At 40.0% G+C, this 26,994-nt stretch overlaps 1 protein-coding gene across 2 annotated transcripts in view; it reads left to right on the top strand.

The window, feature by feature from the left end:
* chd9 (chromodomain helicase DNA binding protein 9) overlaps nt 1-26,994 on the top strand; it is a 252,942-nt gene that overhangs the window by 144,213 nt on the left and 81,735 nt on the right. For both annotated transcript variants that reach the window (XM_078544287.1, XM_078544288.1), the window contains 9 exons: nt 6,275-6,389; nt 7,205-7,354; nt 9,137-9,205; nt 13,155-13,210; nt 14,696-14,813; nt 18,143-18,229; nt 18,851-18,988; nt 19,805-19,926; nt 21,423-21,666. In XM_078544287.1, the coding sequence (XP_078400413.1) occupies nt 6,275-6,389; nt 7,205-7,354; nt 9,137-9,205; nt 13,155-13,210; nt 14,696-14,813; nt 18,143-18,229; nt 18,851-18,988; nt 19,805-19,926; nt 21,423-21,666 (1,099 nt within the window). The remainder of the gene's footprint in view (nt 1-6,274; nt 6,390-7,204; nt 7,355-9,136; nt 9,206-13,154; nt 13,211-14,695; nt 14,814-18,142; nt 18,230-18,850; nt 18,989-19,804; nt 19,927-21,422; nt 21,667-26,994) is intronic.

Here is a 26,994-nt window from a genome sequence, read left to right as displayed (position 1 = left end):
GGGTGTTCATCCTAAATCCAAAGTACTCTGTTATACAAGCTCCCGGAGAGCTGGCACACATTTGGTAAATTTTAAAATATAGTGGCCTGCATTTTGAGGCCAGTGACAAAGGAATGGTGCTTGCTGTACAATTTGCTGACAGCAGTTCACATGCTTTTAAACAGCAACTTGTTGCCATCAAGTGTCTGATCCAGTGCAGCGCTCTCTACAGGGGGATCTGTGGCATGTGTGAATAGGGTAAGCAACAGTGTGGCTGTTCAGCGAATCAGATTAAAGAATTTTCACTGAGGCACGCAGAGTCCAAACCAGGAAGCATCAATTAGATTTCAGTCATGCAGAAACTAGAAAAGATTGGGAAAGAAAGATGGAATTAAGAGAGATAAAAGATAGTTGTTTGGTAGTACAGAACTTGAGTATCGATGAGAAAAGAGACATGCCGAAGCACTCATCAGCACATTCGCAAGAGTACCAAATGTAAAGGAAACACTTCATGAGAAGAGAATGCTGATTAGTTGGCAAGTGGATTAATCTACCTGTCCTATTGGCCGTGTTGCACTGTTAACCAAGTATGTTTAGAAATAAGCTTGGGTTTTGTAATCCATTTGAATTGATAAACAAAAAGATAAAAGCAAAAAACTGCGGATGCTGGTAATCCACAACAAAAATAAAAATACCTGGAAAAACTCAGCAGGTCTGGCAGCATCTGCAGAGAGGAACAAAGTTAACGTTTCGAGTCCATATGACTCTTCAACAGAACTAAGTAAAAATAGAAAAGAGGTGAAGTATAAGCTGGTTTAAGTTGGGGGGAGGAGCTGGATAGAGGGCCAGTGATAGGTGGAGATAACCAAAAGATGTCATAGACATAAGGACAAAAAGGTGTTGAAGGTGGTGATATTATCTAAGGAATGTGCTAATTAAGGGTAGAAAACAAGTCAAGCAAGGTACAGAAAGCCCTAGTGGGGGTGGGGTGGGGTGAAGGGAAGGGATCGAAATAGGCGAAAAGGTAGAGATAAAAGAATGGATGGAAATACATTTAAAAATAATGGAAATAGGTGGGAAAAGAAAAATCTATATAAATTATTGGGAAAAAAAGGGGGGGGATCGGAAAGGGGGTGGGGATGGAGGAGAGAGTTCATGATCTAAAATTGTTGAACTCAATATTCAGTCCGGAAGGCTGCCTAGTCGGAAGATGAGGTGCTGTTCCTCCAGTTTGCGTTGAGCTTCACTGGAACAATGCAGCAGGCCAAGGACAGACATGTGGGCATGAGAGTAGGGTGGAGTGTTGAAATGGCAAGCGACAGGGAGGTCTGGGTCTTGCTTGCGGACATTTACAGCCTTCCGGACTGAATATTGAGTTCAACAATTTTGGATCATGAACTCTCTCCTCCATCCCCACCCCCTTTCTGATCCACCCCTTTTTTTTTCCAATAATTTTTATAGATTTTTCTTTTCCCACCTATTTCCATTATTTTTAAATGTATTTCCATCCATTGTTTTATCTCTACCTTTTAGCCTATTTCGATCCCTTCCCTTCACCCCACCCCCACTAGGGCTATCTGTACCTTGCTTGTCCTGCCCTTAATTAGCACATTCCTTAGATAATATCACCACCTTCAACACCTCTTTGTCCTTTTGTCTATGACATCTTTTGGCTATCTCCACCTATCACTGGCCCTCTAGCCAGCTCTACCTGTCCCACAACCGCCCTCCCCCGCCTTAAACCAGCTTATATTTCACCTCATTTCTATTTTTACTTAGTTCTGTTGAAGAGTCATACGGACTCGAAACGTTAACTGTGTTCCTCTCCGCAGGTGCTGCCAGACCTGTTGAGTTTATCCAGGTATTTTTATTTTTGTTGTGAATTGATAAATAAGATCAGTTATGTTTTACTAGGTGAACAGTTTTACTCTTGAGTTTCTTCTACTGTGTATGTGATGGACACATTGCAAATAATACATATTCACTACACAACTCAATATTGATCATACCCACTTTGGTTTGGCCACCAATAATCTTGTCTCACAATCAAAATTCCTGGTGCCTGGTTTTACCCTTTACAATTTTGATGGATATGAAAAATTTGACACAATTATCTCTAACACTGAATCCATAAAGCCAAAAATTGGAATACATAACAATCGCCTGTGCCTGGCATTTCTTCCAAATGCCATAAAATGTTGTGGTGCATCTTCCTGGGTCTCGTCACATGGCACTAAGATTTTCTTTTGCATTTGGATGTTTGCTGTGGCTAAATCCAATCTGGGCATGAGGGCTTTTGATGCCAAAAATTTTAATTTGACAGAAGTGAGATGGAGAGCAAGCATCGCAGTCATTACTGCAAAATATCGTTAATTGTTCACATGAACATAGGAACAGGAAAACCCCACTCCGCCCATCGAGCCTGCTCCGCCTTTTAATGCGATCATGGCTGATCGAACACTTCAATGCCTTTTACCTACACTATCCCCATAACCCTTTACATTATTATTAATCAGAAATCTATCAATCTCTGCCTTAAACGTACTCGATGACTGAGCTTCCATGGCCCTCTGGGGTAGAGAATCCCAAAGATTCACAGCCCTCTGAGTAAAGAAATTTCTTCTCATCTCGGTCCTAAGTGACTTCCCCCTTATTTTGAAATTGTCGTCTGGTTCTAGACTCCCTAACCAGGGGAAACATCTTACCTGCGTCTGCCCTGTATATTCCTTTAAGTATTTTGTAAGTTTCAATCTCATTCTTCGAAACGCTGGAGAATATAGGCCCAGTTTCCCCAGTATCTCTTCATAGGACAGTCCTGCCATTCCGGGAACAAGTCTGGTGAACCTTCATTGCGCTCCCTTGATGGCAATAATATCCTTTCTGAGGTAAGGGGACCAAAAACTGCGCACACTACTCCAGATGCAGTCTAACCAATTCTATGCAATTGAAGCAAATCCTCTTGCAATAAAGGCTAACATTCCCTTAGCCTTCCTAATTGCCTGCTGCACCTGCATGTTAGCTTTCAGTGACTTATGGACAAGGACACCCAGATCCCTTTGTACATCTACACTTTCTAATCTCTTACCATTTAGGAATAGCACTGCACATCTGTTCCTTCTACCAAAGTGGATAACCTCACATTTTTCCACATTATATTCCATCTGCCATGTTCTTGCCCACTCACTTAACTGTCCAAATCTTCCTGTAGCCGCTGTACATCTTCCTCACAACACATTCCCGCCTAGCTTTGTATCATCCGCGAGCTTAGAAATATTACATTTGGTCCCTGCATCCAAATCATTGATATATATTGTGAACATCTGGGGCCCAAGCACTGATCCTTGTGGTACCCCACTAGTCACAGTTTGCCAATGTGAGAATAACCTATTTATTCCTATTTTCTGTTTTCTGCCTGTTAACCAATCCTTAATCCATGCCACTGTATTGCCTCCTATATCCCAGTGCTTTTATTTTGCTAATCAACCTCCTGTGGGGGACTTTATTGAAAGCCTTTCGAAAATCCAAGTATACTACGTCCATCGACTCTCCTTTATCAAATTTGTTATTAACATCCTCAAAAAAACTCCAAGAATGATTTCCCATTCGCAGATCCATGCAGACTATATCCAATCAGATCATGATTATCCAAGTCTTCATTTATCACCATCCTTTATAATAGACTCTAGCATTTTCCCTACTACTGATGTAAGGCTAACAGGCCTGTAGTTCCCTGTTTTCTCTCTCCCTCCCTTCTTGACTAGTGGGGTGACATTTGCTACCTTCCAATCTTCAGGAACCATTGCAGAATCTATAAAATTTTGGAAAATGATCACCAATGCATTCACTATATCTACAGCAACCTCTTTCAAATCTTTGGAATGCAGAATATTAGGCCCCGGAGGCTTATCAACTTTCAGTCCCGTTAACTTCTCTAATACAACCTTCTTACTTATACTCATTTCCTTCAACTCCTTTTTCTCCCCAATCCCTTGGATCTCTAAATCTGGAAGATTTCCTGTATCTTCATCAGTGAAAACAGACATAAAGTAATCACTTAGCTTCTCTGCCATTCTCTATCCCCCATTATGAACTCTCCTGACTCTGCTTGCAATGGACCCAATTTGCCTTGGCCAAACGCTTCCTTTTTACATACCTATAGAAGCTATTACAGTCCATTTTTATTTTTTTTGCTAGATTGCATTCATGTTCTATTCTCCCTTTCTTTACCAGTTTCTTGGTATTCCTTTGCTGTCGTTGGTACCTATGTGGACCATGACTTCTGGCTGATCCCCCTGCCCCCCCCCCCTGCATTATGTCCTGCAGCCGCTCCATGACATCCTTGACCCTGGCATCAGGGAGGCAACACACCATCCTGGCGTCACGTTTACTGCTGCAGAAAGACCTTTCTGATCCTCTGACTATGGAATCCCCTATCACTATTGCCGTTCCATTCTTTTTCTCTTCTCCACCCACCACACCCCCACTGTACAGCTGAGCTGCCTGTGGTGCCACAGGCTTTGCTCTGGTTGCACTCCCCTGAGCTACCATCGACCTCATCAGCATCCAAAATGGAAAACTGATTAGAAAGCAGGATAGACTCGGGACTCCTGCACTACCTGCCTGGTTCTCTTTGACAGCCTGGCAGTCACCCATTCCCTCTCTGGTTGTACGCTTCTGACCTGCAGTGTGACCACCTCTGCCTCGCGGATTCACAAAAGTGACTCCAGCCGCCGCTCAAGTTCCAAAACCCAGAGCTCAAGCTTGTGCAGCTGGTGACACTTCCTACAGATGTTTGTCAGGGACACATGGTGCGTCTACAACTTCACACATACTGCAGGATGCACATTCCACTTGGCCGAGCTGACCTGATCCTATAACTCTAAAAACTATTTATTACACTTAGAGTAGGTAGAATGAGGTAGAGTAAATTACTAGTCACTTAACTTTACTACACTTATGCTAACTTTATCTTACTTTGGTTTACTTTATTCCACTTTGACTTCAGATTTAACTTTACTTCTCTACTGCTAATGTTCCTTACTGAAATCCAAGCAGCTACTTTTTTTTATAAATTATACGTTTTTCTAGCTTTAAGCTATTTAAACACACTTCCTAACAGCAGCTCACCAACCAATGAACTTACAGTTTTGCTGTGGAGTTATTCCTGGATTTTTTTCAAACTCAGCCCGCTGCCTGAGTGGAGGTGTCCCTTGCAAGTCCGGCTATCTCCACTTCCGAAGACAAAACCCAGGGGTTTACTGCTGTGTAAGAGAAGCAACTTACAGTCCCAGATTCAATCTCTGGTCTGTACAGAATTATTTGATCTAGCCAGATTAAGATAAATAAAATTGGCCAGAGTTTCCTCTTCTGATCAGTATCCAGCAGCCCTCCTGGAAGTTTGTCTGTGTGCGTGCATGTGGACAGAGTATTGGGCTCGGCTGTGATTACCTTTTAATTAGCTAGACACCACTAAATGGCCAGGTTCTCTCTATCTCTCTCTCTCAATGACCGCATGGATGAGATATGGGAGATTGTCATTCAATCTGTATGCCATCAACAAGTTAAACTCTTGGAGTGTGGAGGGGAGGAAATGGCTGGAAGAAATAACAAATGCAAGACATCAGGGTAGAAATTTGTTTTGGCAGTATTCAATGTAAAATCAATTGGGCAGAGTATAAAACTCACTAATGCAGTATCCCCTGCATGACACTACCATCCAAATCCTATCAGTTTCCCTTAACCACAACATTTGATCATGCTCAATTATGATGACAGTCAAGAGTGCCATTGTTGTCAATATTTGAGTAAGTAAAATCTGATATTAGTGACATGTTATACTAGTTGCACATTATATTACTTTAAACTATTAATGCTGTTCCTGGTGGAAATAAATCCATGGTGCAAAATTACTTTAGTGTTAATTGGCAGTATTTCAGACCACAAGAAATGACTGCTGTGATGATTGGACCAGCATAATGGCACACTGGTGTGAAATGCTTTGTGGTGTTTAACAATAAAATCTCTGCACCTGACTTGAAGATAACAGTATCAGGGAGTGGAGCACTTTTAAAGCTTGTGTGCATCATGAACGGAATGACGTGTCCCACTCCCGGGCACTGATATTTGTGTTCTTGATGAACACCGAAATTAAATCAGTTATTCCCCTGCCTTGCTGCTTAAGATCAAGTTTTGTACAAATTGATACTTTCAACTTTGCATCAGTAAGCTAACCCAGAATGAACATCACCGTTACATCTGATAGGCGAACCTTATTTATTGAAAATTGATTCAACAGCAAAATCATAATCACGCTGGGGAAAAAAAGGAAGAATGATTCATCAGAAGACGGGTCGGATACCGAACAGATTCCCACACCATCAATAAAGAAAGAACCCATCTCTGGATGTCAAGTAAGATTTTAGCATCCAATGCTTCAGGGAATAAAACTACACTTTGAAATGCTTAATAAAATGGGCAAGAGGTATGGTGGGCCAGGGCAGGGGGGTGGGGGAGAGTGTGGGGCAGGACAAGTGGCAGACTGTGGGGCAGGGTAGGCAATAGTCATGATTGGGAAGAGGAGGAAGTAGGGGAAGAAAGTGAAGGGGAAAGGGCCAGAAAAAGTGAGAAAAAGGAGAGATTGTGTCAGCATTAAGGAGGAAGGGGAGCAGAGGACTTGGACTGGAGTAAGGCAGCGATCGAGTGTAGAGTAAGAAAAGAAAAAAAAGTATGCCAAATGGAAGGAGAAAAAGCTAAGCAAAAGCAGGGGGAAGGGATAAAAATATAATAAAATAAAATGTTCACCAATTGTTCTGTTTTCATGATTTCTGTAGCTTCTATTCTTACTGTGATTTACCTTTTTTGAAAAAAATCAAGGATTAAATTGCTGTGACCTGACAAGATTTCCTCTCTCAATTAGAAATGTGTAGTGGATAAAATATTGTCTGCTAATATTTGACTTCCACAGTGCTGTTCAAATCCTTGATGCGAATTGAACGAGGTTATTTTTTGTTTTTGTTTTGATTTTAAAATGTGCATGGATAAATACAAGACCTGGTACACTTCTTAATATGCCATCTTTACCTCTAAAATAAATCATCTATTCATAAACGCAACAGCATCAAAATGCTTAAAGTTAATCATGTAATATATTCACCTTAATGTATTGGTTTTAATTGCAGAAATTAAAAACTGTAATGCTGATTTTAAGGTGTAATTAATTTTGCAGAAGAGACGATCGAACAGACAAGTGAAAAGAAAGAAATATAACGAAGACACTGGAATGAAGATTTCGGATGATGACGATGGGGTAACTGCTAAAGGGAAAGCCAAGGCTGGTGCTGTTCTACCTGCTGAGCAACCTGTGCAGTTATTTGTGGTGAGATGCCATTTTTGTAAATTGTAGCAATGCCTAATGGCTGAGAATTTTGTTGACATCACTAAAATAAGTTAGATAAATGTTGCCTGCTGTTACAATTTAATTGATGTGTTCGGTGTTGAACTTTTTATTAAAACCTGCATTAATTATTACAGGTTGACAATTATTCTGAATATTCAGAACAAATTGATTGGAATATCTAGTGCTCTTTGCAATTTTTAAAACATTTATTCTTTAATGGGGTGTGGACATTGCTGGCAAGGCCAGCATTTGTTGCCCATCTCTAATTGCCTTTGAACTGAGTGGCTTGCTAGGCCATTTCGAAGGGCAGTTAAGAGTTAACCACATTGCTGTGGGTCTGGAGTCACATGTAGGTTTGACCAGGTAAGGATGGCAGATTCCCTTCCCTAAAGGACATTAATGAACCAGATGGATTTTTACAACAATCAATGATAGTTGCCATGACTTGAGACTAGCTTTATATCACAGATTCAGCTGCCGTGGTGGGATTTGAATTTATGTCCCCAGAGCACTAGCCCAGGCCTCTGGATTACAAGACCAGTGACATTACCACTACTCCTCCATCTCCACGTAGTGGCTTCCGCTTGTTGTTTTATATTTTTCATTCTCCTCCTCCTTGTTAGATTTTTAGAAAAATCAAATTTTTGGTAATGTCAAGTTTGCCTTCATTCCCAACTGAACCTTTCAGTATATTCTTCAGGTGCAAGTGTTTACATTTTCTTTCGGACTGTAATACAATCAAGTTTCTGCAATGTTTCAACAGCAGTTACATAAACTGTAGCAGTTATTTAGTAGTCATGTCTGTGATATAATTTTCTTAAATTTGTCTCCAGTAACCACATATGTTGGAATGAAATCTTCTTGGTCATCTTTTTTGCTTATGGTCTGAATAGAAATATCTAAACAGAAGTGTAAAAGTATAATCGTAACAATTTCAGAATATCAGTTAGTCAAATCAGTGAAGCAATGAAATCTGAAATGTGTGTCATTGTTATTGAACCCAGAATTACATTGCTCGTTATTCAAATTAACGGCCCAGAACTTCTGATTCCTGGGGGTTTCATACCTAGGCGCTATCCAGAAGATGCGCTGGCTGGCTCCCGGAATTCCCCATGCAAGGACTGCACAGCAATTGCCTGGGAAGTTCAAACTTCTGATGGGCAATTACCTTGCACTGGGAACCATCTGAAACTCTGATTTAAATCACAGTCTTCGGATGGTTCCAACTCTCTTAGAATAGCTGCCCAGGATAAGTTAGAAGGATTAAAACCACTTCTAATTCCTAGTGACCCACCCCAACCCCCTGACTCAACCTTCCCCCCCCCCACCACCTGCAACCCCCATCTACCCTCCCCACCTCTGGATCCTTCCCACCCTATCCCCACCCCGACCTTTAGCTGCCATAAAGCAGGTAGGTTTTTAGCGCCATAAAAAGGGGATGTGGCTTCAGTTCCCCCGACACTGCTGCCCCAGACTGAGAGGATTCCCAAACTGCTGCACTACACTTTTCTCAGCAGGCCCAATTCGAAAGATCAGGCAAGAAATGTGCAGCTCCCTAGTAAGGTAGGTAAAAAGGAGTGGCGTGGCAATCCGACTATGATTGCCACTCCTCGGAAGTTCTGGCCCAGCGTTTTTGTAAAATTTATAGTCATGTATTTAAGTTGATACATTATTTCTCAAGCCATTTAATTATTGATGACAATATGAAGTGAAATGTCTTGTTTTTAAGATATTGTTTTGAAATTGGCACCTCTTCCATAGGAAAACCCTAGTGAAGAAGATGCTGCAATTGTAGACAAAGTTATGGCTTCAAGATTAGTAAAAAAAGAGGTGAGCAGTTTTTCAACATGGAAATAACTCATTTTCATCTACTTGGTCTATTTTGCAAAAATAAACTGCAATAATCCCAAAGTCTTTATGTTTGCTATGAAGGTTAGAGCTCATTTCCTTAACCTTTAACCAGTTATGGGGGACCTTTTCTTTGCACAAGATGGTGAGCATCATTTAAAATTAGTATTTGTCATTGCCATGATCCCAATTCTAATTTCCAATCCTATTCGCACTGGATTTGGAGATCCAAAATTTGGATAAGCAGCAGTCCAAAGTATTCTGAGTGCAAGAAAGTGAATTGCTGGATCTGAAGTCCTCTGCCTCATTCTTGCAACTGGATAAAATTAATGCCATATGGTTCATAAACTCAAGCCTCAATACTTGTTCTGTTGGCATCTACGCATAAATTGATGGTTGGTAGTCATACTAGAGGCGTCAAAATAATTTTACAAAAATTATTTATAACTTTTGTAGCTTTTAAATGTGGTAGTTTATAAAATATTTACAAGACTAGTTAATCTCCTGCAATGCTGCTTCCACAAAAAAAATCTTGAACCCAATTATGAAATGTTAAACAGAACATTAAAAGTAATCTACATTAACTCCCAATGATTCATATGTTGCCTGTTCTCCATATCAGTTTATTGTTAAAAATTTCCTCAAATATTTGGCTTGCAATCCTCAATTCATATTATAGCATGGGGAGCTTTAGAAACTAACTGATTTATTCAAAGAATGTTGAAGGTAATGGTTAAAGGACCAGCACCTGCAGGGAAAGAAGTGACTAGCAGGGTACTTGAAGGGTTGTTCTGAGAACATTATTTTAATGTTTATTAATGATATGGAGGAAGGGACCTTAACAAAGCTCTCCAGGTTTGTAGATGATCCCAAACTGGGAAAGGCCATGAAGAGTGAGAGGGGGAAAGAAACAGATGAATTGCAAAGGGTGATGCATATATATGCTGGATAAAATACTCAGGATGGTGTGGAAGTGGCAGATGTTATAAGTTTCAGATGGCTACATTTTTGGGAGAGGGGGCTATTAAAGGATGTGAGGAATGAAATGAAATCTTCAAGTTTTGCCACCAGTTCAATTAGTCAAAATTATCTTTTCTGGTTCAGAGCTGTTCTGTGTCCTTAAAGGCATTGAGGCATGCTCATCTATGGAAGACTTCCAAGAAAGTGATTTAATATGCCCGGTGATGTGTCAAAAGAGCTTGTTTTGGGGAAAACAGGATGAAGATGATTTGTTTTCTAAAATAGGTCATAGCTCTTTTTTTTCCTTCCCTAGAAGTTAACAGTGGCAATTTGGGGTGGATAGTACCTGAGTTTACATGGACTAACTGATAGGATGAGCATCATTTGAACTAATGGTTTTTTTCTTGTCCTCTTCATACTTGGGGATAATTTGTTATTTTGTAATCACTTTCATGACATTTAAAATATGTTAACTTGTTCAAAATTGTATTTAGTCTTTTTTTTTATTTTTGTTTTAACTGGACCCACATGTATGCTTCCAAATTGTCAATTTAAATTTTAATATCATAAATTTAGATTAAATCGTCTTGGTATTTTTTAATTAAAGCACTTTATTTAAAAACAAAAGATGAGAAAGGAGCAAATAACAATGGTTGAGTTTGGGAAGTAGAGAGGAAGGAGTGGGCGGTGTTGTCCTGAACCTTGAGTTGGCAGTCATTAGAAGGCTTAAACTAGATGGAGGAGGGTTGTGGAGTCAGTGATTATAGGGAATGTCGAAATGGATTGATCTTAAAAGTGGTTGCTGACTAAGAGGAAGCAGTGAAGAGGGGAGATTTGGACAGCCGCAGGATGGGACTTAGTGAAGTTATTTGGAATCTGAGATGTGAAGGTTTTTGGGACTTGTAATCTAGTTTCTTGGTTGTTGTGCTTCATTCTTGAGCATTAATTTCAATCTTCGTGCATATGTGGTTGACTATAGACTCAAAAGCCTGAATTTTCGTGCAGATAGACAAGCTCTCTGCCTTTGCGAAACTGGCTTGAGGCCTGAATCTGGAAGTTTGGGAGAGATCAGGTGCCCTTTGGGAAAGTTAAAAGTAGACATGAATGTGTAGAAAAAGTGGATAAACTTATTGGATCAGTCAAGGGAGCTGTCAAGGCATTTACATCTCCTGCCCTTTAAATATTTGTCTGCAGTGTTTGCAAAAATCAGTGCTTGCTTTTTCACTCTGTTAATGTAAACCTGAGGGTTATCATTACAGGAACAGTGCTGCATGGCTGTTTCCTCAACCTATCATTATCACAGTGGGGTGCCTGTCAGTTCACAGTTTGATTGTCAGCTCCAAGCACTTACAAAGTTTTGAAGTGGGACCATAAATACGAATATTTGTTCTTGTAAGAGATTAAAGGAAGTTAAATGTAGTGAATGGGTTTATTTTGATGAGAGTTTTTAAAATAATGAATTCATCTATAGGCATTTAGAACTTTATTTAATCTCAGCATGGGTCCTGAGGTCTATCCATGGTGGATACTGGGAAAGTTGGCACAGAGGCTATAAGGGCAAAGGGTGGTGGGTGGGGGGCATGGGTTGGCACTAAGTTGGCATGGGGCTATAAAGGGCCATGGACTGGGTGGAGGGGCAAAGGTTGGCATAGAGGATATGAGGGGCCATGGGGATGGGCGGAGGGGCATGGATGGGTCATGGAATGTTTGTGGGTGTGGTGAGAGGTGAGTTCCGGAGGGCTGTATTTTGGATCATTCCTTTTTTCCACAGCTGGGATAAAGTGTTGGAGCACTGAGGTCTTTTGACTAGCCCGCCTCTGCGCCCAGCAGCCCCTGTGGCTACCTCCGAACTCTCTCATAAAACCTGCACCCCCTGCACCCTGGAACGCAAATCCAATCTTCCAGGGCACTCTTTCAGGAGTCGGGTTCGCGGAGCCTCGAATTCCTCTGACTCTGCGCACTTGACATGAAAGCAAAAATTTAGGCCAAAGACCCTGACGCAGAAATTTATTACAGGGACTTACTGGTACTTTTTTTGTATATATTTCTGCGCTATAGAAAACATTGATCTCTCTCAAAACAGAGGAAGGTGCTCTTATAAAATTAACTCAGTTTAGGGCCTATACATTTCACTGAGTCTAGTGTATTTATCCATAGATCCAAGTGTAGAACTATTTCAGTTGGTTAACTTGCAACCTTGTTTAAGCTGCGTTATATTTAAATTAATCAGTTGAGGTAAAGGAATTTAAGTTCAGTTATTAATTGTCTGTCTAACACCTGTTGTGTGGTTCGTGCTGAGTGTCATAATGTGATTGATGGAACTGACAGAGTGGCAGAACTTCGTACAGTTGTGCATAGTTGGTATCTGTAGGAGAACTTGACAGGCAAGAATTTTTTGTTGGGCTGGTACAGCTGTCCAGTTTTTCTGAACTGATTGAGATGGATGCTGAAGAAAATATTAGATAAAAGATTCACGGATGAGTTAATGTTATTAACACTGATCCAAGTTTAGTCATACTAGGAGAGTTAGAAAACTGTTGGACCTTTTTATTTTGCATTCAATAACTTTCTACTGCTCTTTGCTTTTAATAATCCTGATTCATAGCTTATTATCAATCTTGCAATCTGGTAATGTTTATTCATCCACTATCCACAGACTTGGAGAATACAAGGGCTTGTGTCAAATACTTGAGCTAATATGATAAAGGTTTGTGTTCGACCACTGGGTAATACTATATTCCCAGACAATTGCATGGATCAAGTCCCAAATAAGGAGCAAGAGCTCATTGGCTAGAGTGGCCCCTGTTGCTGAGCGTGTGAAATATATGGTGAAGCTGTAAAAACTAACAGTAGGACTTTCTTTCAGAATGACTTGATATTTGATATCTGATTATTTTTTCTCAAAATGCCTCATATCTATTTATATTGTACATTTGACAAGTAATATTAATTGGATGGCTTCTTTGTTTAGGTAGCCATGGGGCATATGGCTGATGTTGAAGAGTTCTTTGTTAAATACAAAAACTAGTAAGTAAATTTACTTTTTCTTTAGATAATATGATCTTTTTTGGTGCTAAAGGCAATGGACATTTAATATTCTGCTTTGTTTTAATATTCAAATTTTTTATCACAAAACATAAATATGTCACCTAATTAAAATCCAAGTATAAAATGGTGTACATTTCTGTCTGATGGTTGCACAGAATTTTGTTACAAAATGCATTTGAGAAACAAAAAGGGCATGTAGTGGTGGGGGGCGGAGAAATTAGGTATATAATTTTGTTGCAGAAAGTTAAATGGAGACTAGTGTTTCCCACTAGGAGGGGAAATTGAATTCCCAGGCATCCTGGGACCTTGTTGGATTATTTCTAGCAGCTGGCCATTAAAACAAAATTGTTGGATGCGTATGAGCAAGCTTCCAACCTGTTCTTTCAATTAGGTGTGAAAAGACTTAAGGAAGGGAAAACAAATATAAGTGCAACAGACATATAAACAGTCTAGCACTGATTTAATAGTGTGAATAACGATGGGAAATATCACAATGGTTTATTGTAGGCTGCTTCACTGTCTCCATGATAGCCAATGTTGAGATGAAGATGTCAAAATAGCCCACTTCAAATTTGCTTCATTGTTAAATCAGATGATGACATAATGATACAAATGTACTAATGTACTTCTGTAATAAAGATGTTAAATTCCAATTTGACTACTCCTGAACCATGAATTCTCTGGAATTTGAGCTTTTTTAAAACCGATGCAACGGATTGCTAAGTTTCAACCTTGTAGATATTGCAACTATTGTTGATTTGCACTTCCTTAAGCAAGCCAAGTGCCATACTTAAATAAATATTAAAGTAGAAAAGAAGGATGCCTGGGAATTCTTTTTAACACAGAGTTGTTATTATCTGGAATGCACATCCTGAAAGGATAGTGAAAGTGGATTTAATAATAACTTTCAACAGGGAATTAGATAAATAACTGAAAGCGGAATAAAATTGCAGGCCTTTGGGAAAGGGGGCTAATTGAATAGTGCTTTCAAAGAGCCAACATTGTCATGATGGGCAAAATGGCCTCTTCCAGTGCTGTATCATGCTATGGTTAACGGCTGGCCATCTATAAATGCCATGGCTTTCGTCTACCAACAATGAATGATGGGGCAGATCAGAAATCTTTATTTTGATGTTTGATCTTGTATACATTTTCACCTTGGTAAAAATGGTTATTTAGATATAATATGAGAAATGTTTAATTTGCTGGATAGCTGGATTTGGCTCATTTGAAGTACAAAACTCTATATAAGCTGTGGCTAATAGTTATAAAAGTACATTGATGCATTATTGTAGATTGTACTAAGAATTGATAATATATATATTACGTTTTATGGATTATTGCCTTGGCATTAATGCTCAGTTTAACACATCAGTGAAGCTAAACTGATACCAATAACTGAAGCAATAATAAGTGAAGTTAGTTAAAGATTTATGATATTGACTTTTAATGTCTAATTTCTAGCTCATATCTGCATTGTGAATGGGCCACAGAAGCACAGTTGATGAAAGACAAAAGGATACATCAGAAAGTGAATCGCTTCAAGATTAAACAGGCACAAAGAGGCCATTTCTTTGCAGCTGTAAGTTTTAAAGTGTTTGTGGATTTAAGTTTGTCTAGGGTATCATTGTCTAGAACAAGAGCTCTCTTTTCTAGCTGCCACCACTCCATCTCATGCCCCAAATCCCCAGCTTAGTATGAACACAGATACCACACTAGAAGCTCCAGTACATATTTTTTCCACCACAAATTTCTGTAACAGATGGAGCCTACAAAAGCACCAAGTAATATCTGTAACCTCAAATGTCGCTTGTACACACCCAGGGTGCTGATAAGCCCACTGACTTTCTCCAGTGTTCTATAATATGAGCCTGCTGTAGGTTCCCTGTGCCAGTGACTTCAAAGTGATATTGGCAGGGCATCACGGAGCTCGACAGAATGCTCCATCAGGGCTAGGCCATGCCTGTTTGGTAGCTGGCTGGCAAATTTCCCCATGATTACTAACTGTACTTCCAGATCTGTATCCAGAACCCTCTAGTGTTCTGTAAAATCTACTGCAAATCAGCCCTGTTAGGACTGACAGTCTCCAAAACAGAACTGCCTTCCAAACCCAAGGTGAGGATGACTGCCCTTGATAGCAATGCAGCATTTGACCAAGTGTGGCATCAAGGCGCCCCAGCAAAATTTGATGTCAGCGGGAATTGGGGGAAATTCTCCACTGATCAGAGTCATGCCTAATACAAAGGGAGATTGTTGTGGTTTTTTCGATACCAGTCATCTCAGCCCCAGGGCATCGCTGCCGGAGTTCCTAAGGGTAGTGTCCTCAGTTCGATAATCTTCATTACTGCACTATCATCAACAACAACAACTTTTATTTGTATAGTGCCGTTAATGTGATGAAACATCTCCAGGCACTTCATAGGAGCAATACAAGACAAAGTATGATGCTGAGCCACATAAGGAGATATTGGGTCAGATGACAAAAAGCTTGGTCAAAGAGCAAGGTTTCGAGAAGTATCTTAAAGAGGAGGCATGTGAGATGGAGAGGTGTAGGGAGGGAATCCCAGAGCATGGGGCTGAAGGAACTGAAAAGCAAGGCCACCAATGATGGAAAAATTGTGATTAGGCATACACAAGAAGCCAGAAATTGAGGAACGCCCGTATCTCCGGGGGTTGTGGGGCTGGGGAAGATTAGAGATAAGGAGGGGCAAGGCCATGGAGGGACTTGAAAACAAGGATGAGAATTTTAACATCAAGACGTTGCTTGACTTGGGAACCACTGTAGGTCTGCAAGCACAGGGGTGATAGGAGAATGGGGCTTGCTGCGAGTTATGACACCTTTCCTTCAATGTAAGTTCAGAAATGGGATGTTGCACAGTATTTAGTACCATTCGCAACTCCTCAGGTATTTAAACAGTCTCTGTCTGAATGCAGTAAGGACTGCTGTCGTTGGGCTGTATTGGCAAGCAACATGTGAGCCTCCACAACTGCCAGGCAATGACCACAAGAGAGAATCTAATAATCTCCTCTTGCTGTTCAACAGCATTACCATCACTGAATCCCCCACCATCAACATACTGAGGGTTGCTATTGACCAGAAACTTTACTGGGCCAGCCATATAAATACTGTGGCTACAAGAGCAGGGCAGAGGCTGGGAATTTTATGGCGAGTAACTTGCCTCCTGACCATAAAAGCCTGTCCAACATCTACAAGGCACAGGTCAGGCAATTGATGGAATACTCTCCACTTGCCTGGGTGAGTTCAATTCCCATAACACTCAAGAATCTCGACACCATCCAGGAAAAAGCAGTCCATTTGATTGACACCCCATCCATCACCTTAAACATTAATTCCTTAGAATCATAGTCATTATGGCACAGAATGAGGCCATTCAGCCTGCCAAGTCCATGCCAATTCTCTATAGAGCAACCCCATCAGTTCCATTCCCCCCCTTCTATCCCTATAGCCCTGCAAGTTCATTTCCCTCAAGCGTCAGTCCAATTTTCTTTTGAAATCTTCAATCATCTCTACTTAAACCAATCCTTCCACCATCATCTATATACAAGATGCACTGAAGCAACTCACCAAGCCTCTGTCAACAGCATTTTTCGAATCTCCAACCTATACCACCAGAAGTGTTAAGGCAGTAGACACACAGAAACACCTCCGCCTACAGATTCTCCTCCAAGCCACCATCCTGACTTGAAACTGTATCACCATTCAGTTGCTGTTGCTGGGACTTCTGGAACTTCCTTCCCAAAAGCGCTGTGGGTGTACCTTCACCAGATGGACTGTAGTGGTTCAAGAAAGAGTTCCACCACCTTCTCGAGGGCAAATAGGGATGGGTAGCAAATGCTGGGAATGATGGCCTTGCCAACGCTGCTCATATCCCATGCATGAATAATTTAAAAGAAAAACAGATCAGCATCCCACTCTATCCACCTCAGGCACAGACAATCTATATGGCTCCTGGGAGTGAGATGCAGCTTGCCAATTTTTCTCACAAACTGGACGAAGGCACTGAAACTAGCTCATTACTGCCACCTGCACAAAAATGAAAAAGGATCAACTCAGAATGCCTCGCAGCTTATTCTTCAGCCACACAAGATAACAATTTCATCTGGCCCTGGCAAGCGAGGACTGGTGCAGCAATGACTAGAAAGACACCTTCTTGCATGCAATGTACTTGTGCCCACCCTGGATGCTGCTTAACATTATGCTGGATGCCACTGAAGGGATGATTGCTGAACAATTGCTCTGGATTCAAGCCAGTGCATACATGGCCTATTGCCAGCAGAGCAAGGACTCCTGCTATTCTCAACAGATCTGGCTGCTGTTAGCAAGAAGAGACACCTCTGTGTTGTGTCTCAATGCAACATACCCTGCATCGAATGTGGTCTAACCACATGTGGGACATGACCTGCTCAAAGCAAGTAATGTACAGGCTGTATGTGGAGCTGGAGAATCACCAGAAAATGTAGGCCCCTCCTTGAAGGCCATCTGGACATTACCCCAAGCTATATGTCAGGCTAGTCGCAGGTCATCTGCTAATGAAACCTTTACTATAATGCTGACAAGGACCTCAAACCTCCCTTTAAAATAAAACCCCTAGCATCCCTTGACTAAGGATGGTCTTTTCACTGAGCACCCTCGCCTTAAGTATATAATTGTATATTACCATTTATGATTCTTTATTTAATTTAACTGCAGGCAGTTAACTATTATACAAGATGCACTCTGCAGGCAACCATGTCTCGAAAGCATGGAAGTCTCTGGGATAAAATAAAATTGGAACAAAAATCTAATTACTGTTCATAAATAAAATCACTTTACATTTATAAAATGTCTAAAGGCAAATGTACAGGATTTCCAGCTACTTATCATATTTTTCATTATAAAACTACTTTCAGATGGACGACGAGCCTTTTAATCCAGACTATGTTGAAGTGGACAGAATATTAGAATACTCATGTTGTGAGGACACTGATACTGGAGAGGTACCGGTGTATATTTTTCTTGTTTACCGTTTGACTGAGGACCGTAATTTTAGAATGTGGAAAATCTTTTGACTAAGTGCTAGTTTCTCATTTTTCACTAGGTATTTAAATCTATTTATAAGAAATAAGGAGAAAAAGCCCCTCCAGTTTTTATTATGTATTTTAAAATGCTTGAGATTTTAATTAATTATGAATATTTATTGATGACCACAAATTCATGTTTTGCACTGATTTCAAATTCTTCCTTGCTGAAGTAGGAAGCTCATCTATACATTGCCAATGTAGAGCAAATTATCAATTTTTGCATATTACATGTGCCATTTTCATTTGAAAATAGTTCATATGGTACATATTAAGTTTATTTAAGAAGTGTAGTCGTAGCATTACTGGTATGCAAAGTATAAGTTTGGATTTTGCCTCCAGTAGCAATATCTTGGATATTGTAGTTACAAATCTATTCATCACAGTCAAAAATGGAATGATGCTGTTAAGAATGTGGTCAGTGTTTGTAGTTAAAAGGACTTTCCTGTAAAGCTTCCCTCAGGCTTATAAAACTATTTTCATGAAGTGTGGATATATTTAACATTGTTTTTCAGTCAGCACATTATTTTTTTTATACAGGCTGTTGTTTATTATTTGGTTAAATGGTGTTCATTGCCGTATGAGGATAGTACCTGGGAGCTTAGAGAAGATGTAGATCAAGGAAAGATTGAGGAGTTTGAACGACTGCAGCAAGCAAAGCCTTCCCTGAAGCGTATGGTAAGTGAACAGTCTGCATCTATAATGCTGATTAGTTGGTGTTAGAAATATTCCAAGTGGAAATCTCTGCATAAACTTTATATTACTCAAATACTTTCACTCTTTTTAAAAGGTTGGAAGTAAGTGCCAGCATAATAGTAACATTGTGGCCCCTGATTCAGAAGGTTGTGGGTTCAGTTTAGAAACTGGGGAGTGTGGTCAGTGTTCTTTGTTTTATGCTGTTACAAGAAGCATTAAACAGTCTGGAATTGCTGATTTTGTTCAGTAACATCTGATTACCCAAATAAACCAGCTTCTTGATTTGTCATAGTCAACCTACAGTGTTCTTCAGTTCTACCTATCAAAAGGTCAGAGGAGTGCATGCTGGGGACATGTGAGTTTACTGAAACCAGTTTGTATGTCAAGTGAGATTGATTGTTAACAACCCTTGATTCACAGTATTGTGCAAGTAGATTGGGCAGTACGAATCAATTCTGGAGTGTAAGGGTTATGGGATGCTCTTACATGAGTGATTGATAACACTGAATTTGAGAAGGTATCTACAGGCCTTAAAACTGGTAGACAGCTCTAATAATCTAGAGTGTGCAGCATTTTTCTGCTGTACTGTTCCAAGTTTGGTGGCTTTGATCAGTCATTAGAAATGAAATGACCAAACTAACATTCTTTTAACAGAATTTAAGAGTGATGGGTAAACTATTAATGTCAAGAAACATGAGAGAAAAGGCAACATTTTATAGACCATATAAGAATATATTTCTCTTGTTACTCAATTATTTCTAACTTAATTTCTGCTTTATTTCACCTGTTTTATCAAAGGAGCGACCTCCTGCCAGTGCTTGGAAGAAGCTTGGGCAATCCAGGGAATACAAGATTGGTAACAAGCTCAGGGAGTACCAGTTGGAAGGTGTCAATTGGCTCCTTTTCAACTGGTATAACAGGTAAGATTGAAGTCCAAAGAACATGCAGTTTTTATTCTAATAAACTCATTAAAATTGTAGGTGACCCAGAACAAGGAAAAAAATTCCTTCACATGGAAGTCTTGAATTTTTAATTGTATCCCAGTGGAAGCACTTGCCTGGCCATTATATTTGAGGTGATCAAATACAATACAGGAATATTTATCATAGGTTGTTAAAACACTCTATCTATTTGTAATACTGTACAAATGAAAGAGCTTAATTGGAGAAATTCAGTTTTTGCGTTATGTGGTGCCACTTGTAATCATGGGCAAAAATGAACATGTTTCATATTGGAGTGAGAGCTTTTACAATGTTGTAATACTTTTCTTTCTAATGGAGGCTTTACACAGCTGCAGTTTCTCATAGGGATTCACAATGCTTTTGTCTTGTGTTGACTGCTGTTTATCACATTGATTTTCTACAATGTTTACAGTTTGCTATGTTGGTTTGCTCTCATCTTCCTGTTCCATGCAGAGATTTGCCATGTTCTGATATATCACAGGGTTTGTTTGTTATTCACAGGACTAGAGGGCGTGAGCACAAAATTAATAAATTGCAGAGTCCAGAGAAAACATCCATTCCACTGAACAGATGTTGTACATTAGAACCTTTTACTGTATTTGCACATTTACATTTGCATGAAATTTAAATTATCGCATACAGTACAAATGTCAATCAAAATGTGTTTTGCTTAAAAGTGCTGGCAGCCTCAATCTAAATAAATAAACTTGGTCCTAATATTTTCCAATTCAAGGTATTACCTATTCTAGGCATTGAAATTAAGGAGATGCATGATTATTTGGTTTAAGAAACAAATCAAAGATTGGAAATCTGTGCAGGCATAGATAAATTTGAGCAGTATGGCTTTGGTCTTGTGGGAATCATGAAAATGTTACCTGTAGGATATAACAAATCAGATTAATGGTTAGTCTTCAGTTTTAGATTGACTGCTTTCAGGATTCAGGGAGGAATGTTGCCTATTTTCCTCCTTGAAATAAAAACTCTGAATTCTTTAAAATTGGTTTAAGTAAGTATAAGTAGGTCCATGATTATACAGATTCTAACTGGAATGTTGGAAACGGTGGCCTTAATAGTTTGAAATATTTTTGCCCAGTGCTTAACTTCTCATATGTCATCACTTTAATTTCTCAGAAATCTGTAAACATTCATTGATTTTACTTAATTTGGGAAATTGTTTTAAAAAAGCTTTTCAGTTAATTCAGTAACTTTCAAAATTTGAAAATGGCCCCACTTTCTATATTTCCCTATATTAAGCAGAGTTTTGTTGCACATCCCAGCTCTAAATTTAATATACTGTGTGGAAATTCCAATGCCACCATAATCGTTTTTGGTGAGCTAGTTGTGAGTTCACCAAGCTATAACTTAATTTTACTTATGGTTTTGTGATTTAAGCACATACAATGCTCTTTCATATGTAAGAACATGATATAAAGGTAATCATTTCTTAATTCCAGACAAAACTGCATTCTTGCTGATGAAATGGGTTTGGGCAAGACCATCCAGTCTATTACATTCCTTGATGAAATTTATCTGACTGGCATCCATGGCCCTTTTCTCATCATTGCGCCTTTGTCTACAATTGCAAACTGGGAGAGAGAATTTCGCACATGGACAGACCTGAACGTCATCGTTTATCATGGCAGTATGATCAGCAGACAGATGATTCAGCAGTATGAAATGTACTTCCGGGACTCAGAGGTATGATCATTTCTTCAGCTGGAATCAGCTGCTTTTATACCATCTAGACAGTCAAGTATTCCATTTGACTTGGCTATCTTTACTTCGTTTATTACCGTTGGAATATTTTCAATGCCTTTGTAGAGGAATGACTTTTTTAATAAGCGTGTACTAACATGAGAACTCCAAAATAATTATTAATCATTTCTAACCTTTGGTGTTGAAATGAAGATGCTGCTGCAAGATTATGTTCTGTAATTCAAGCATATTGATGAATTTAAGCTTAGTGACTTTGGCTTTTGGCTCCATACTACCAGCACTCCAATTTCCGATCAATCCAGATTGGTGCTGCTTGTGTGTTGAAAGTACAGTTCATTCCTGTCACCATTTTGATTTAAACTGAATTCGTTGACTACATTAAGGTATTATCTTTAACCAGGAAAGTTGGTTCTGAGTTTTTCTCAAATAATACAGTGCACAATGTGCCATCAGAATTTGTTTTTTTTCATGGTTACAAACCAAGAGAGACTTCTGATGCTGAACAATCTAATCTGGTTCTTTTTATGCCCATATGGCACAGAATGGCTCTTTGGCGACCTGTCTAAGAGAACCACTCTTCTGAACTTGTAATGCAGCCAAACTGCTAGTTTCCTCTGAACTGGAAGCACAGGACATTCTGCAGCCTGTGCCTATGGATTGTAACCATGACAAAATGGCCACTGCACATCAGCAAAGTAAACGTATTAAGATGCCTTAAACACGATTCAGAGTTCATGTTTCATCATGATGAAATCATCAAAGATGTCCTGACAGCCCTTGTAGAACACACGGCAGCCAGTGCAGCACTGCCCAGCATTAGTATGGTGGCTGGTGCTAAATCCAGGTGGAGAGAGATTCCTTTAAGTTCACTGGTCTTAGAAAATTTTCTAGTCTCAAATTGATCTGGCCGCTGGCTGCGGGAAGCCCAGGCTGTGGGAGCCAACAGCCGAAGATGAGTCTGAACACTGGTATTGTATTTAAAGAAGTTAAACAGAACATGTATGTAATTAATGATTACTGTTGCTCCTTTATAACTGACAAAGCAGTGAAATGTTGTGACAGTTGTGAGCATCCTCATTAGCAAATGTCTCTAATAATCATACATTGTTATGAGGCTCTTTCCAGCTCAGTAGAGACATTTTTAAAAAATAATATTGAGGATAAAACAAGATTATTATGATTCAAGCATTAATAGAGATGATGGTGTGTTTTTTATTCTATTGCACTGGGGTTGTGGGTCGGTTAGCTCAGTTGGCTGGACGGCTGGTTTGTGATGCAGAGTGACGCGAACAGCGTGGGTTCAATTGCCATATCAGCCGAGGTCATCGTCTGAGGTGTGGTGACCCTCAGTTTAAACACACCGCCAGTTGTCTCTCTCTCTAATGAGAGAGCAGCCTATGGTCCTTTGGGACAATGGCGACTTTCATTTCATTTGTGGAAGTAGGATTGATGAAAAAATAATGGCTCAAAAATTGCTGTGGTTGGTCAGTGCACGGTGCTGGCTGTTTATTAGACCCGCCCTTTTCTGTTTAATGGAGACAATATTTTGCCCTGCAAGTTGCTGTAAGGAAAAGATGGAAATGGCACAGTGGCCTCTACAAGGCAGCTGAAACCTGAGTGAACAGGACAAGCAACTGTGTATCCCCTTAACCAATAAGAAACATGTGAGTAGAACATTAGACTTGAAGGATGGGGTCAGGTGTGTAGCCCAAATAAAGATTCTTTATACAAACACAGAGTATAATGAACAAATTGAATGAATTTCAAGAGCAAATTCAACTTGAAGGATATGCCATGGTAACTATTACTGAGATATGGCTGCAAGAACTAAATATGCCAGGTTATAAGGTCCACAGGAAAGATAGGGAAAATGGCAGAAGTGGAGAAGTATCCTTGGCGATTAAGGGAGGTAAGCAGGCAAGGGAGACTTTATAGGTAGAATTAATAAATAAGACCATAAGACATAGGAGCAGAAGCAGACCATTCGGCCCATCAAGTCTGCTCTGCCCCTCAATGAGACCATGGCCGACCTGATGATCCTCAACTCCACTTTCCTGCCTTTTTCCCGTAACCCTTGACTCCCTTACTGATTAAAAACCTGTCTACCTCAGCCTTGAATATACTTAACAACTCAGCCTCTACAGCCCTCTGCGGTAAAGAATTCCACATTCACTAGCCTTTGAGAGAAGAAATTCCTCCTCATTACTGTTTTAAATGGGTGACCTCTTACTCTGAGATTATGCCCTCTGGCCCTAGACTCTCCCACAAGGGGAAACAATCTCTCAGCATTTACCCTATCAAGCCTCCTAAGAATCTTGCATGTTTCAATAAGTTTGCCTCTCATTCTTCTAAACTCTAATGAGTACAGTCCAACCTACTCAATCTCTCCTCATAAGAAAATCCCTCCATACCCAGGATCAACCTAGTAAACCTTCTCTGGACTGCTTCCAATGCAAGTATATCTTTCCTTAGATAAGGGGACTAAAACTGTTCCCAGTTTTCTAAGTGTAGTTTACGTAGTGCCTTGTATAGTTTTAGCAATACTTCCCTATTTCTATACCTCATTCCCTTTGAAATAAAGGCCAACATCCCATTTGCCTTCGCAATTACCTGCTGAACTTGTATGTTAGCTTTTTGGGATTCATGCACAGTGACTCCAAATCCCTCTGTGCTGTAGCTTTCTGCAGTCTTTCTCATTTCAGCTCCTCTATTCTCTCTGCCAAAATGCATAACCTCATTTTCCCAAATTATATTCCATCTGCCAAGTTTTGCCCACTCACTCAACCTGCCTATATCCCTCTGTAGATTCTTTGTGTCACCCTCACCACTTGCCTTCCCACCTATTTTTTGTCATCCGCAAACTTGGCGATAGTGCATTCACTGCTCCCATTTAAGTCATTACTATATATTGTAAATAATCGTGCCCCCAGCACTGATCCCTGTGACACTCCACTAGTTACAGGTTGCCATTCTGAAAATTCCCCCCTTATCCCAACTCTCTGCCTTCTATTAATTAGCCAATCCTCTATCCATGCTAATATATTACCCCCAACACCATGGGCTCTTATCTTATTACGTAGCCTTATGTGAGGTACCTTATCGAACGCCTTTTGGAAATCCAAATATATTACATCTACTGGTCCTCCTTTATCTATCCTGCTTGTTACCTCCTCAAAGAAATCTAATAAATTTGTCAGGCATGATTTCCCCTTCATGAAGCCATGCTGACTCTGCTTGATTATATTATGCATTTCTAAATGCTCTGCTATTACATCCTTTATAATAGACTCTAACATTTTCCCAGTGATGGATGTTAAATTAACTGGCCTATAGTTACCCGCTTAGGACAGGATTTATGACTGTAGTGGGAGTTTTTTATAGGCCCCTTGATAGCAGCTGTGAAGTGGTAGATTGCATAGTTGCAAAGAATTAGACAAGCATTTTGACAACAAGAGTAGTAAGCCTGAAGATTAGCAAAATTTTAAATTTCAGCAAAGAATGACCAAGAAATTGATAGAGGTAATAGGATATGAGAGTAAACTAGCAAGAGACTATAAAGCAGATTGTAAAAAAAAAACTGCTGTAGGATTGTAAAAAGGAACAGATTAGTGAGATTAACTGTGGATCCCTTAGAGGAAGAGACAGGTGAAATTATAATGAAGAATAAGGAAATAGCGGAGACATGAAACAAATACTTTACCAGTCTTCTGAGTAAAAGACACAGAAACATTCAGGAGGAAATGGAAAACCAAAGTTCTGGTAAAAATTAGGAAGCTTATTGATATTCATATCAGCAAAATAAAGTACTGGAGAAATTCATGGGATTAGAAGCCTTGGACCTAAAGCAGTGAGTATAGAGATAGTGGAAGCATTGGTTTTGATCTTGCAGAATTCCCAACATTCTAGAACGTTTCCCTGTGGACTGGAAGGCAGCGAGCGGAACCCCACTGTTCAAGACAGGATGGAGAGAAAATACAGAGAACTAATAATTAGCCAGCTATGACTAGTAGGGAAATGCTAGAATCTGTTATTAGAGATATTAGAGACAGAGCACTTAGAAAATCCTATGATTAGGCAGGTTTACAGAGATTTATAAAAGGGAAATAATGTTTGACAAATGTGTTATAGTTTTTTAAAGCTGTAACTAGTAGGGTGGAAGGGGGAACCAGCGGGTGTGGTATATTTGGATCTTTAAAAAGCATTTGATAAGATACCGCACAAAAGGCTATTACACAAATTAAGGGCTACTGCAGAGAGCTTTGACTGAGTATATCCGAGTCAAAAGTTGGCAGATTTTCAGATACCAGGGTAACCAAGCATTATGGAGAGAATGTGGGAAGGCTTAGCTGAGGTAGATCATCAGCCATGACCTCATTGAATGGCAGACCAGGTACAAGGGGCTGTTCCTATTGATACTTCGCCCAAAGTTTTAGCTTCCTTTGGCTGAACTGTGTCAAATGATGAGATGTTCATTTTTGTGAGATTTATGATCAAAATTGCATAAGTCTGCAAGTGAAACTGCAGCAGAGGATGCGAAAATATAAAAGTTTTCCTCTGGAACTGACCCATGCTGGTAGCTAACAATGGGTGTGAATAGTGGAAAAGGTCCTACTGCCCATCAGTAACCTTTACTTTTGGAATCATAGAATGGTTACACCACAGAAGGAAGCCATTTGGCCTGTCTTGTTTGTGCTGGCCCTCTGTAGGAGCAATTCACCTTTTTTCCCTGCGGCCTTGCAATTTTTTCCTTTTCAGATAATGATCCAATTCTCTCATGAATGCCTTGATTGCACCTGCCTCCACCACACACTCAGGTAGTGCATACCCTTACGCCCTCATCTTAATGAATTTCGGGCTCGGCATGATGCTGAACTCTTCTTCCGCCGTCTTCGTCTCCGTGCTCACTTCTTTGGGCAGGAGTCCTCTCCCCATTCAACGGATCCTTTTTACCCACCTCCAATATTCTCCCTCCACTTGGACCCCTCCCTCTGGATTCTTACCTTCTCTTGATATTTTCATTGAGAACTGTCGGCGTGACATTAGCCGTCTCAATTTCTCTGCTCCTCTCACCCATTCTAATCTGTCTCTCTCTGAACTCACTGCACTCCGTTCTCTCAGGTCCAACCCCAACATTGTCATCAAACCCGCTGACACGGGTGGTACTGTTGTTGTCTGGCGCATTGACCTCTACCTCGCGGAGGCTGAGCGTCAACTCGCAGACATTTCCTCCTACCTCTCCCTGGACCATGACCCCACCACAGAACATCAAGCCATTGTTTCCAGGACTGTCACTGACCTCATCTCCTCTGG

This window comes from Cetorhinus maximus, chromosome 6, assembly GCF_964194155.1.
Source record: "Cetorhinus maximus chromosome 6, sCetMax3.hap1.1, whole genome shotgun sequence".
NCBI classification, from domain to species: domain Eukaryota; kingdom Metazoa; phylum Chordata; class Chondrichthyes; order Lamniformes; family Cetorhinidae; genus Cetorhinus; species Cetorhinus maximus.
Note: the sequence above shows the minus strand (reverse complement) of the source record. Positions and strands in the feature narration are given on the sequence as shown.